This window comes from Eptesicus fuscus, chromosome 1 (genome assembly GCF_027574615.1).
Source record: "Eptesicus fuscus isolate TK198812 chromosome 1, DD_ASM_mEF_20220401, whole genome shotgun sequence".
NCBI classification, from domain to species: domain Eukaryota; kingdom Metazoa; phylum Chordata; class Mammalia; order Chiroptera; family Vespertilionidae; genus Eptesicus; species Eptesicus fuscus.
Window position 1 is genome coordinate 21,910,992 of NC_072473.1, and position 14,967 is coordinate 21,925,958.

At 36.2% G+C, this 14,967-nt stretch overlaps 1 protein-coding gene across 4 annotated transcripts in view; it reads right to left on the minus strand.

Moving 5' to 3' along the window:
- The window catches only part of DMD (dystrophin), a 1,914,059-nt gene that overhangs the window by 415,392 nt on the left and 1,483,700 nt on the right, over positions 1-14,967 (minus strand). For all 4 annotated transcript variants that reach the window (XM_054720874.1, XM_028129748.2, XM_054720891.1 and 1 more), the window contains one exon: positions 11,284-11,440. In XM_054720874.1, coding sequence (XP_054576849.1) covers positions 11,284-11,440 — 157 coding nt within the window. The remainder of the gene's footprint in view (positions 1-11,283; positions 11,441-14,967) is intronic.

Genomic DNA, 14,967 nt, shown 5'->3' on the forward strand with positions numbered 1-14,967 from the left:
AGAGTGTTGCTAAATATATCCTGTCACCATAATGAACTTCCTTATTTAAAGAGCCACCATATTTAATGAATTAAAATACATCAGAAATACTTTATTTACTAAATGCTGATTTAGGAACAATCAATGCCCAATTAATTTGAAACCAACATCTTGGAAAAGGGCAAGATCCAGAAATGTAGTTAACCAGAGGAATAGGAATTTTGTCTCTAAGATCTAAGGCAATTTTATAGGGATTGTGGGTAGAAAGAAATTTGAGGAAGCAGCAACAGAACAAAAAACCAGAAAGACAAAGGATTCCTTTCAGATCATTTAAGATAGCTAGCATTAGAGAAATAATGAAAATGGGGCATATGGGCTATAAAGGAAAGGTCATAATCATGTTTGTTTTCTTATTGTGTTAAGAGCACATGAATTTTACATATACAATCCAGTATTAAATATAAACACTATGTTGTACAGCAGATCTCCAGAACTTACTCATCTTGTATAACTGAAACTTCGTATCATTTAAACAGCAACTCCACATTTCATCGTCCCCCAAGTCCCTTGCAACCACCCTGCTACTCTCTGTTCTATGAGTTTGACAACATAATCATCTTATTTTCACAATCTACTTCTGAACAAAAGTGAAGATAAGAGATTGTACTATCAGATACATCTAGCCATTACTTAGATAGTCAACAACACGACCCACATTTATAAATGAAATTAAATCCATTTGAAGCAAAGTTGAAAAATAAATGGACATTTTTTCAAGCCTGAAATTATTATTTTAAAAAATGTAGTTGTATTCAACGATAAAACACTTTTGAGTCGGGGGAAAATGTGTTTAAAAATCTTTTTGTTGAGATTTATTTTTTTGGAAATCTTTTAAACTTTGGAGTTGTGTTCTCTGAGATCAAGGGCATGGGCTAGAACAGAGTCCAGTCTGCTAACAGATCTGTGATGCTATAAAGGATAGTTTAGTGCCCACACAGCATCTTGAACAGCTGTTTGACTTTCAATCCTAAGGCTGGGCTGCTTCCAATAACCACTGGGGAAGTCACTTCCGACTGACAATAATAATGTTGTTAAGTTCTGAGCTGACCTTGAGAAATCACTGGTGAAAAGTCAATCTGTTCCCATGATCATTTAGAGAACTAGGTTTTAGGTCATTGAGCCTAAATCGTACATTTTGGAAATTCCTTCTGAAGCAATAGTACATAGAAATGGATTATTAGGAAACTCTGTGACAAATTAATTTATATCCATTCTCAAGAGGCTCAGCCAAAATTTGAGTTTGTCAAGTGTAAATGGTGAATAATTTCTGACTCATACTATTTGTCTCTATCAATATACAAAAATGGAACTCTTGTTCTGTTCCATGCACATACCCTCATCCACAATCATTTCAAAGTGTTTTCCATCTCCATAAATGGCATTATCATTTCCTCATTTGCTCAAACCAAAGACTTCAAAGTCATCCTTGACTCTTTGCTTCCTCTTACATTCCACATCCCATCCATCTTAAGTTCTATCAGCTCTACTTTCAAAATACATCTTGGATTAAATGATTTTTCACCACATCTACCATTTCCACTCAGTTCAAGTCATTATTATCCCTTTCTCAGATGACTTCAACATCGTCCTTTCTCCCTGCTTTCACTTTTGTTCTACCTACCATCAATTCTCCATTGACCAGGCAGAACACATAAATCAGATCACATTATCCCTGTTTATGGTCCTTCAGTGATGTCTTCTTACACACAGAATAAAGTCCACCTCCAAACTATGGCAGACAAGACAATTCATGATCTGGCCTTTGCCTCTCTTTACAACCTGCCACTAGCCCGTCTTGCTATTCCTTGAACACCTCAAACCTGTTCTTACATCTGGGCTTTTACATTTTCTGCTCCTTCTGCCTATAATACTCTTCATTTAGGCCTCTGCTTGGCTTATTCACTCACACGAGCCTCTGCTAAAATATAATTTCATCAGATACACCACTACCTCTCAGTCTTTAACTACCTCTGTTTTTTAAAATCTTCCCTTCAGAGCAATGGGCTAATGGGATTTTCTGTATTAACTTATTGGTTCACTGTGTATTTTCCTCACTACAATTTGAAGGTCCATGGGACATATTCTCATTTTGTTCACTACTGTACCTTCAGTCCTTAGCACATAATACACAATCAATAATTAATTACTAAATAATACAAATTTATTACTATTAATAAATTCTAGGAGTCCTAATTATGCTACAGTTTTTCCTAAAATTTTTTTTGGGTAGGCAAGGGAATACACAGAAAAATAGCTGGGGCTAATTTATAATTAAAGGAATGTGTGTAAAAATGCTTTGTAAAGATAAAATACTATACAAATGTTATTTTTAAAGTTTTATCAAGATATAAAATATTTTGACATGGTTAGAATGAGGACTTTGGTAGAGGAATCAATTTGAATAAAATTATTCATATTTTATCTTATTATAGTCATTATAGAAAAGTAGCAAACTCTAGATGACTCTGTTCTCAAGTTTTGATGATATAGCTAGTTTTCAGAAGACTTCCTCAAATGCCAAGAAATGCAGTGTTAAAAATAATTGAAAATCTTTTCTATTCAGCATTCCTAACTATGACTGCATAAAATATCAAACTTATACAAAAGTAGCTTTCTCTGTTAGTGATGAAGACTAGATAACAAAGATGTCTATTTCTTCCAATAGAGACAAGTGGACATTTTTAGTGTGGGCAAAGCTGATAGCGAACTTTGCAGGGCAACTAAACTTGTTTAGAAAATTCAAGAGGCCAGGTCATCAAATGTTGGGATGAATCACTCTATCATAACCTTCATTTATTTGTTTCTTTTTCAGAGGTGATAGGAAACAATGTATTTCTCTTTCTTTCTTTTTTCTTTGCTTTTTGCTTCTTTTCTTTTCTAACACAGAGCTGACTTGAGTCTTAACATTCACAAATGGCACCCAAAGACATTTTATATTTCTGTGGAAAGAAAAGTCATCAAGCTAACACACATACTAAAATTACCCAAAGGAAGCAGGTCAGCATTGATAACAGAATTAGCTTAAACAAATGTATAATCTACAACATGATTTCAGGATAGCTTTATTGAATTTCGGAATGTCTCCCTCACTTTGTGGTGACTTCTGAGGAAATTGAACATGCATAATATATGACCTGACAAATGAACAAGTAAACTATTTTATTCAAGCCATTTCATTTGTCAACAGCATGCACACAATAATGGCTTTTAATAATGTATATATTGATTACTTATATCTAAATCTTAACCAGAAAATCTCAGGAAGCTTCTAAGGTGTCCTTAATGCTCTCTAGGAAAGGAAGTATAGAGATTTTTAAATTGAAAGATGAAAACCTAATGATGAACAATTTCATTAGTAAGAATGCAAACAAAAAGCTATTACCTACAGTGTTCTATAACCAAGACCTAATCTCCATTTGGATTCCGGGGAGGATGAAAGGAATTAAATAAGCTCATAGTGTATTGAAGTTCTCCTTAGAAATTCCCCACTATGATTTGCTCTTTTAAAACTCTCTCTAGGTTAATCACAGAACTAGACAAGTAATAAATATCACTTTAGTGACTGCTCAAGTAAAACAAAGGAAGTCAGTTTAAAAAATATATCTGGACCAGAATAATACACATTAATTGAAAATGAGTCAATCTAGTGAGGCAAGTAATGAGGACTGGAAAAGTCAGGATAATGTATTCAAAAGATACAAAAATTGGTCAGTTTATATTTGCTAAGGCACATTTGAGCTTTAATTATTTATAACACTTCACTGCATATGGAGCATTATTTAATTAATTAGTCTTGAGAGCCATTCCAATTGCAGTTGATATTCTTCCCAGCTAGTTTGGGGAACCAAGATTTATTCCCCTGAGTATAAAAATTGTTTTGAGGAATGAGACTGCAGTTCCCAACTACCTGTGTGAACTGTTTTGGAATTTTACCTACAGGAAAACCATATACCCCTCCATCACAGTAATTGAGATGAGCTATATATTTTCACTTTCAGTAAAGAGTACAAGACATACGGTACTTTGCTATAAAATTTTATCATTAATCTTCAATGATACACAAAGCAAATATGTTACCTGATTTATAAACATCCTGATTTGTAGAAAAGTGAAAAAATATTTAATTACAGTTTCAACTTTTGAAATTTTAATGGGACTTGTATTCCCATAAAAAAGCAATAACAAAAGGCATTAATCATTTACAATAAATAGTAAGCAGGTGATTAAAAAAAAAGTGCCACATCAAATACATGAGGAACAAGTTTATAATAACAAGTGATCATTTAAATACCAAACATCTATACAAACTGTATTTGAATCAAGAAACCCACAAATAATAAGATAATTTATAATCCTGGAAACATGGCAAAGTAAAACAAAAGTCTACAAATACAAAACGTATCAAAGAAAACCAAGATGGTGGTGTAGGTAAATGCTGGTACTCTCCATCTCCCACAACCATATCAAAATTACAACTAAAATACAGAAAAACCATCATTCAGGACCACCTGAAAGCTTGCTGAATGGAAGCCCTACAACTAGAGAAGTAATGAAGATAGCACATTGAGACTGGGAGGAGGGGCGGAGGTGCAGAATGGACTGGTCCAAAACCCACATGTGGCGTGCTTTTAATCAGGAGGGATATCTACACCTTGGAAGCCTCTTGTGAGGAACAATGGGTCCCAGCCCCACACTGGACCCCCAGTACAGGATTCAAGACCTGGGAAAAGAAGTCTCCCTAACTTCTGGCTTTAAAATCAGTGGGGACTATAGCTGAGTGACAAAGAGACTGCTGGAGACCCAGGCAGTCCCTTTTAAAGGGCTAGCACATGGACTTAGACTTAATCCTTCTGAGCTCCCACACTAGGGCAGCATTGAGAGGGGATTCCAGAGACATACAGGGAGGAATTGGATTGTCTGGCAGTGGAGCAATAACTTAGGGGTGGCTTTCTCCCAGACAAAAGTACTGGCAGAGGTCATTGTTCTCATGGTGAGACTTCCTCTATTACAGAGCTGACTGGTAGTCATATCTGAGTTTCCAACAGCCTGGCCCACTCAGTTCTTGCCCTGGTGATTCCCTGAAACCCTGCCCCATCCAATTTTCAGCCCCACCCAGCTGTTTGCAGTGGATTTTCCATATGAATGGCCAGTCCTGGCTCAGGCATCAGACTTTCTAAAATTTATCAAACAAGCATCAGTTGGCTTCTGTGTGCCCATAACTATAAATAAGAGGCCAAAGACCCAGAACTAGCAGCAGCCTGCCTTGCTTCACAGCTTAGCCTTTCCTGGGCATTTCCAAGCTCAAAACAAATAGCAGCCAGCCATCTGCAGATTGCTCTGTAGCTCCTGCTGGATGACCATAGGCAGTGGCTGACTGCACCTGCCAGGAGGCCCCAGAGCCAGTGCACCTGGTGGACATCTTCAGACCACAATAGAATACAACTTTACACATCCATGAGCGACACACTTAAGGGTCAGACTCAGTGAGCACCAAAGCCCCACTGAAGCCAGTCCTGCTTCTTAGGGGTGTCTCCTGCACAGCAGATCTTCCACTGTAGTCGCAGATGGTCCTCATAGCCAATTGTCCTGGGGGTCAATTCCTCCCAGTGATTCCAATAGCAATCAAGGCTCAACTACAACAATACTGTGCACATAGCCCATAGGATTCACTCATTAGTCAACAGAGCCAAATATCAACAGTACAACGATTGAAATTTCTTTTGAGAGCCAAATTTTTTAAACTTAAACTTCTTCTAATGCCACTTCTTCAAAATAGACTCGCCCAGGCCGTGGTATTTTGTGGAAGAGCCACACTAAAGAGGCCAAAGAGCCGCATGTGGCTCGTGAGCTGTGGTTTGCCGACCACTGACCTAGAGTGACCAGCTCAGGCAGCTGGGAAGGCTGAGACAAGGCCACTCTTGGAATACAGGAGACATTGCAGCTCTACCTAATACATAGAAACAAACACATGGAGGCAGCAAAAATGTGTAGACAAAGAAACATGTCACAAATGAAAGAACAGAAATAGTCCCCAGAAAAAAACCTAAATGAAATGGAAGCAAGCAAACTACTGGATACAGCATTTAAAACAATGATTATAAGGTAACTCAAGGATATTAATGAGAACTTCAAGAGACTTAGTGAGATTTTCAAAGATCTTAGTGAGAATTTCAGACATGAAAAAGGACCAGTCAGAAATTAAGCATATACTAACTGAAAGAGTAATTTACAGGGATTCAACAGTAGAATAGAGGGTTCCAAGAATCAAATCAACAATTTGGAATAGGAGGAAGGAAAAAACACATAATCAGAAGAGCAAAAAGAAAAATAATCCAAAAATATGAAGATATTGCAAGGAGCTTCTGGGACAACTTCAAGCATACCAACATTCACATTCTGGGGATTCCAGAAGAAGAGAGAGAGCAAGAAATTGAAAATGTATTTGAGAAATAATGACAGAAAATTTATCCTACCTTGTGAAAGAAATAGACTCATAAGTCCAGTAAGCATGGAGAGTTCCAAACAGGGGAACTCAAGGAGGCCCACACCAAGAAATATCATAATTAAAATGCCAAGGCTTAAAGACAAAGAGAGAATCTTAAAAGTAGCCTGAGAAAAGCAGTTAGTTACCTACAAGGGAGTGCCCATAAGACTGTCAGCTGATTTCTCAACAGAAACTTTGCAGACCAGAAGGGAGTGGCAAGAAATATTCAAGATGATGATGACAAGGACCTACAACCAAGATGGCTCTACCCAGCAAAGCTATCATTTAGAATTGTAGGTCAGATAAAGAGTTTCATAGACAAGAAAAAGCTAAAGGAGTTCATTACCACCAAACCAGTATTACACAAAATGTTGAAGGATATTCTTTAAGAGGAGGAGGAAGAAGAGAAAAATATAAAAAATATGAACAATAAAATGGCAATAAATACATATCTATCAATAATTGAATCTAAAAATCAAAATAAGGTGGGGTTGGGTGGGTGAGTGAGTGGGAAAAGATCAACCAAAGAACTTGTATATATTCATAACCCATGGACACAGAAAATAGTATGGTAAAGGTCTGGGGTGGGGAGTAGGGGGCAGGCTAGATGGGGTTAGTGGGGGGAAAAGGGGATACATGTAATACTTTCAACAATAAAGTTTTAAAAAAACACTAAAAATAACAAAAAAGGAATAGAACAAAATAAACTGATGAATAATATAGAACCAGAGACATAGAAACATGGAACAGATTGATGAATCTCAGAGGGAAGGGGGGGGTGGGAGTGCAGGAAGAGATTAATGAAAGAACTTACATGCATATATGCATTATCTATGGACACAGACAATAGGGTGGTAAGGGCCTGGGGCGGCACGGGAACCAGGTAGAGAGGGGCAATGGGAGGAAAAGGGGAACATCTGTAATACTCTCAACAATAAACATTTAAAAAAATTAAAAAAAACAAAAAACACAAAAAAAACCTACTGAAGACAAGATCTGACAGAGTTTTATACTGATTGTGTTTCTTTTCTCTCTTCTTAAGTGAATTCAGAAGATTCGATAGAGACCTAAGTTCAAGGGTTTTCCTTTGCTCTTAGGCAAAAAGAGCATTACTAAATAGACAGCCATTCCACTGCAACTATAAAGGGTTACTGCATGAGCATGGCAAAACTCTTGAGTATACAGGGTGGTAAATTGTTCTCTCTTCAACAATTAGGAGTGATGATTTCCTTTGAGGGAGGAGAGTGTTTTGTGACAAGTATTTTTCTGAAGGATATGAAGAGAGGCTAGTGAAAACACTGTGCCAGACCACAAGTAAAAACAGTGGCATCAATATAGCTCTACACAATACAAAGGATACTTAGTTGGGAATAAACAGAAAAATTCTTCAAGTGAGGAAGGAACATCACACTCTATTCTTTCTTTCCCTGTTAAGCAGACTAGAGAAGAATGATTAAAATTAATATTAGTTCATTGGTTTTCTCTTCTCTTCATCCCTCCTTACATTCTTTACTTAATTCCTTTGTTCCTTTATCTATTTAGTGTTCACCATATACTAGATACTTCGTAAGATGCTGGGTATAAAAATGACAACCTTCTTCTCTAAATAAAGCTTCTTGGAGCACATGCTTTTGTGAAGGTGCTTGACATTAAAGATTCTCAGATAGTCATGACAAAGAATGTTGTTATAGAAGGAAACATTGAAGGTGTTATGAGAGGTTATGAAGGAACATCTGGTCAAATGTGAGCTTCAGAAAAAAGTTTGCTTAATGTCTGAGCCAAGATGTAAAAGATTACTAGACCTTAACCAAGACATTATGAGGAGGTAGCTGTGGGTAAGAGAGGATTCCAGACAGGATCAGTATGTTCAAAGCCATGCATGTGAGGAACGGAGACCTGGGAATACCAAAAGAAGCAGTATGGCTAGTGTCCAGAGAGCAAAAAAACACACTAAGAAAAGAGAAGTTTGGGGCCAGATCAGCCAGATGGGGCTTCGAAGTTCATGCTGAGGATTTTGGTCTTTTCCTAAGGACATTGAGAAGCCACTGAAGAGCATTAAGATGAGACTGACATAATTCAGTTTATGTTTTTACATATCTTACTCGAATTGTAGAGTGGCAAGAGTAGATGCAGAAAGGCTAGGAGAAAGGGTGTCTTGTAACTATGGCGATTACTTCAGTAAACAGAGTCAAGAAATATTTAGGAGGTAAATTGATCCAGCGATGTGTTAGAGGCTAGTCATCCTGAAAAGGTACTACACTGCTCTGTTGTTGTTTGGGTAGGAGAAAGTATTTAGTTAGATTCTCAAAGCTTTTGGGTTTTGTAGATTGTAGCAACAAAAGGATAATGGAGCAAATAATTTTAGTGTCTTGGAAAAAAGTTATTACAATGTTTGATGGTTGAATCTAAGTTGGACTTGAAGAGAGGTGAAGATAGAGGAGCAGTGAAACTAATGTATGGAACACAGATTTGTCAATGTGCTGGAAGTCCTTATAAGTCAAAGAAAGATAATAGGAGGGATATCTAAACAAGTACACCAATCAAGTAGGTATTAATACAGTTCAATGTGGTGCATGTTACCCATAACTCAAGCATTATCATCTCTGCAAAGCATGTTACTGGTCATGAGATTCCTGAGTAGGAAGATGGAGAATGATAAGTATTAACATTTTACCACTGTTAGCAAGCAAGCAAAGCCAATGACCAGGGAAAGTGAGGAAGTATTTATAACAACATGCTGGCTAGAAGGGACTCTGGAAATTATTTGGACCAAATTCCTCATCTTGCAGCTGAAGAACAAAGTAGTAATCAGAAGCTAACATATGGAAGAATAAGACTCGAATCTCCATATCCTGACTTTTAGTGCACTTGTCCAATGATTCATCTTCTTTGGTTTCTGGAACTAGAATAAAATTACCCCTTTTGTAGAAATTCTGTCTCCTTTCATTATATCACATAATACATTCTATTTAAAATGCCCATCTTTTTCAATGAATGCTCTTCTACATATATGCCAAAGTGTTTTGACTATTTATTCAGTTAGAACATTGAAAAAATATCACTATTATGTTCCACCCTACCACAAAAGCTAATTTGATATTCTGAATTACATGAAGGAGAATGGTTAGAAAAGAAATTGACAGTTTCCTTGGCAATTTTTTGCAACAACTCCTGCGTCTTGCCTTTTTGTAATCTTCTATATTCTTTTCTCTGGAATAATAGAAACCCTTGACCTTTCTTCAATATGCCACTTTTGGCTGTGTCTCCATAGAGATCTTTCCTTGAAGTGCTGAACATACAAAAGCAGTACCATTTTATCAAGTTTTTCTTGTTTGGTAGTCATTTTCTTGGTTTGTTATTCATTTCTGTTCATACACCTCTTATTCTCATTTCAAAAACACTTATCATTATCCACTGTATGCCAGACATTTTGCTAGTTATTAAAATCTTGGAGGAGAGCAAGACAAAATCTATGTCTTCCCCACTCAGACTCTAGTAGATAAGACAGAAATATAATGAAAAAGAAAAAAAAATTGATCACTGCTGGATGATGCTAGTGAACAACTTGTTATTCTGAAGACTGGTAAAACAGAAATATTTATGATGCATATCCCATATGAACAGTATACTGGGCACTCAAATAGTGGATGAGTGAACCTTTTTTTTCCATTAAAGTACGCCAGCTAATAAATGAAGAAGAAATGACAGAAATAAGGCAATTATCACATTGTAACCTCTAGCCATTGATCATTAAGAGCTGCACAAATCACACTCAATAAAGAGAAAACAAGACATTATGTACCTCCCAATAATGAAGGACTACACTATCACCTATGAAATAGTCAAACTTCAATATGATCAAAACTGTAGAACTGCACTTTTCAATACAGTAGCCATTAGCCACATCTGACTACTGAGCACTTGAAATGTAGCTACGTTGACTTGAATTGTACTGTAGCTGTAAATTTTTACATTGATTACATGTTGAAATGACAATTATTGTTCTATAGTTAAGTAAGATGCAATCATTAGAGGAAACTGAGTGAAATGTATAGGGAAATTCTGTACTATTTTTGTAACTTACTGTGAATCTATAATTATTTCAAAATAAAAAGTGAAAAAAGGGGATTTAAGAGACACACTCACAAAATGCAATGTGTGGACCCGATTTCAGTTCTTATTTAAATAAAAAAACAAACAAAACAAAAAACCTATTAAAACATTTAAGACATGTGTGAGAAATGGAAATTTGAATATTGCATGTATATTTTTTAATGATAAAATTATTAATATTTTAAAAGTATTATAATAGTACTGTGGTTATGTTTAAAGAGTAAATCCTTATGTTTTAGAAATACTTTCTCAAATGTTTATGAATAAAAAGATCCATGCCTGAGATTTGCTTGAAAATAATGGAAAGCAAGGCAGAGGTATAGAAGAAGTGTCCATGAATTGATAATTGTTGAAGTCTTGATGGGTATTTATTATAGGGTTCTGTCTCCTTTTGTATATTTTTAATATTTTCCACAATAAAACATTTTAAAAAGCAACCAAAAGACAGGAACAATTTCTGAAAGGATATTATTAATGCAGATACTTTTGACATTTAAAATATAATGGCTTGGATTATTTATAATTGACCCTTGAACTAGAGGAGTAAAAAAAGATGCCTATTCAACTTAATTTTAATCAGAACTATTTTTAAAATAATCACTGAATGCTTACTATGTATGTAGGAAACTAGGCTTAAAATGTCTTACCCTCTGTACATCATTCTGCTTCTGAACTGTTGGAAAATCACCCCCAACAGGTGCCTGCCGGCTTAACTCATCATCTTTCAGCTGTAGCCACACCAGAAGTTCCTGAAGAGAAAGGTGCAGACGCTTCCACTGGTCAGAACTGGCTTCCAAATGTGATCTGAAAAATAACAGGGGCAAAGTGTATCAGAATATCTAGAAGGAGAATTGATGATTTTAACAATTTCATTAAGTAAGGTACATTGATTGGTTAGTTCCATAGTGTATAAACCTATTGTCAACTACATGGCAATCCTCAATAATAATCTGGTTACCTGCTTTTGAGAGACATAAGATGGGGATATTTTGATGCAATTTTGAGTGTCAGTGTTTAGCCATATGTTTATTTCCACATGCGGAGTTCTGAGATTTTTAGCATGAAATATACACTGAAATGGATTACTTTCCCGTAGTGTTGCAGTAATGATTCTTAATGTTTCTTGTAGAAAAAAATTGGACCCAGTGACTAATATAAACCACTCAGTTTTCGTGTGACTCATGTCAGCACTGGAATTCTTTCTGCTTTGAGAAATGGAAAGGTCTCTCCCCACATTTTGACTTTTCCATTTCTACACCCTAGACAGCCTCTTCCATTGACTCCTTCCATCTGGCATCTGTTTCTTTCTGCTCCTCTTCCCATATGCTTCTCCCTTTCCTCTACCCTTCTTTATTCGTGTGCACCTGGGATTTGTTTTCACCAAGTTCCAACATTTTCCGCTTTGTTTCCTTTGTGTAAAATGTACTGAGACAACAACTCATGTGGAAAAGTAAAATCAGACAGTTGTCTGCAAGCCTCCCCCAAACATGAATAATTTAGGCAAGACTGAATTCTTTCCCATCAACTGTATTTAGAACATGTTAATCCATAGAAGCCATTTAAGAAGACACAAGTGTGCTATAAAATCCACATTTCTCTTGAGAATGAGGAGCTAAATTAATAAAGTAAATCATAATCCAGAAAACAAAGAATAAATGTGGAATGTTGGCAAGGCTCCATCCTTAGGTAAAACAAGAATTTTGCTGCATAACTTATATAATCAGCAATTACTAATAAATTCATAAAAACTAATGCTGCCAATAACATAAATATAATATAGTCTCTAATGCTACAAAGATTGAAATGTAAAGCAACCAGGTAGAACAACATTTCCCTTTGCCATTTGGTAACTTCGCCTGACATTTCAAATACAATTCTCCTGCTGGCCTCAGTCAAACAGAATCCCCAAATGGTAACTATGTACTGAAGTTAAATTGTTCCAAACTCTCTGAAGCATAATTTGATAACACATAAAAGTCACTAAAATATGCAAGTACAAATTTGAGGAACTTATACGTGAGAAAGTAGCTGGGAAAGCATGCAAAGATATAGGTAGAAAATGTTATCTATAGCATCACTCATGATCGACACAAAGTAGAAACAACTTTTTAATACTAGGGAATTGGTTAAATATATAATGCTGAAGTCATACAAATCTATGCATCCTGAGGCAAATACTTATGAATATAGAAAAGATCACCCTTTTTGTTGCTGAGAAAACAGGTTGCAATAATGTACACAGTCTATTTTATGAAATGTTTTTATGTGTCTGTGTTTCTGTGCACATGCTTGACTATGTGTGAAAAAGTTCTGAAATGACTAGTTTTACCCTGAGGAGGATTTACAGGTGATTTATTCCTTCATCTATATACTTCTGAAAATTGTCAGAATTTTTTCTATTATGAGCAATAGAAACATTATGTTGAGAAAAAATAAAGGCATTTCCATCAGAGAATTAAACTGTTCAAGACCCTAAGAGCATTTATTGTCTAGTAAATAAATCATGAAATACCCCAAATATGGTGAATTAAACATAATAGTGCAGACTGCATATAGTATAGAGGCACTTCTTTTATGTTTCTGTTCCATCCTTCTCCTTCAGTTATCACTTTTCCATGATAAGCCTATGTGAAAATTCCCTATGCAAGATTTTAGCTGTTTAATGGCATGTAATGACTACTAGTTATAGGGATTCCCTGGGGTGTCTAGAATTTGCAGCTTGAGGGTGAAACTGTCAAGCAGGACATTCTGAAAGATAGGTAGAGTGTGTCATAGCCCAGACATAGAAAAGCAGCAAATGGGAGAAGAGATACTAATTAAATAAATATGTATTGAGTGCCTCTAAGTCCCAATAAGGCATTGGGAGTAGGGAGAGTGGAAGGTAATGGAGAATGGAAAGATGCCTGCTGCTTGGCCTCCCTCTAACTGGAAGAAATAAAATACCCTTGTGGGAGAAGTCTACAGGAGGATGAATATGCAGAAGAGCAGGCTGCCTATGGTGGGGCCTCCAGCTGTTGCTTCCTTTATATAAGGCTGTGCCACAACCTCAGTTCTAGATTAGATGGTGCTGACTAATTATGAACAAGTCAGTGAAATCCTTTACGTCATCCAAAACAGAAAAATAAAAGCTTTGAGACCCAGGGAATTAAGTTCTAAGGGATCTAAGAGAAACTCCACAGTGTGAGATAGAGAGGCTGTTATGAGCCAGGGACACAGGATGGTCAAGAGAGTTAACAGAGGAGCAGAAGAAGGACCTGGGACCACATATGACAAAAACCTCTTGTGTGTCTGGGTGAGGGGACCTTATTTATCCATAGGTATGGAGTTAGGTAACATTTCAGAATGTTTGATTACCTTAACCACGTTATCAAATGACAGTTTCATTCTTTTCCTTGCTAAAAGCATGAGAGTGAAAGGCAAGAGGTGATAAGACAAAAACTTAAGCGAAAGGCTTATAAAGGACAGAGGACAAAGGGTTGGAGAGGAGAAAGTCAGTCATATAATGGCTTCTGATTTACAACAACATTTACAAAGATATCCAATATAAAGTCATGGTTCTCAGACTTCAGTGAGTATAAGAAACATTTGGGTAGCTTGTAAAATTTGAAGTACAGTTTCCTAGGTTTCACCTTCAGAATTTCTGTACTTTTAAAAGAACCTTCATCTGTTCACAGGTGAGCTCCAAGAGCATTCTTTGAGAAAGAATTTCTTAAAGTATTTCCTATATGCCCTAAATATTATTTGTTGGTCTCCACAGGCCAAAGGTAGTATATGTCAATGTCATGATTTTGAAGGAGACCTAAATGTAGCAAAAACACTATGAGCTCAGAAAACATTTCTCTTTGGTGATGCTAAGCTCAGGAAGTGTTTTCAAGACACATTTCCAATGCATTTTGAAGGCAGCTAGCTACCCTATTTCTATTTTCAAGATGGTAAGAGATATTCCTAAATAATTAACCCATGTTTGTATTTAGAATCTCTTGCTGAAATGGTTTCTTTCTATTTGTAATGGATTTTCCCCTGCCTCCTTTTATCCTAGGCTGATAGGGCTGGAAGGAACCTCAGAGATGGTTGTTCAACCTTCTTTTTTTTTTTTTGCAAATTAATAAACTTAGATGGAAATGTATAAAGACAGCTGCTGAAGCACGTAACTTAAGCTGTCATATTAAGACACAGGGAAGAGAAATTACAAACTTATATGAGAAAATCCTTAAACTTAGTGATTTTGAAAAAAAAATTATTTTATTGTTTAAAGTCTTAAAAATAGTAGTACATATGTCTCCTTCCCCCCCCCCCCATTGACCTTCCCCAGGTCTTCCCTACGCCCAGGC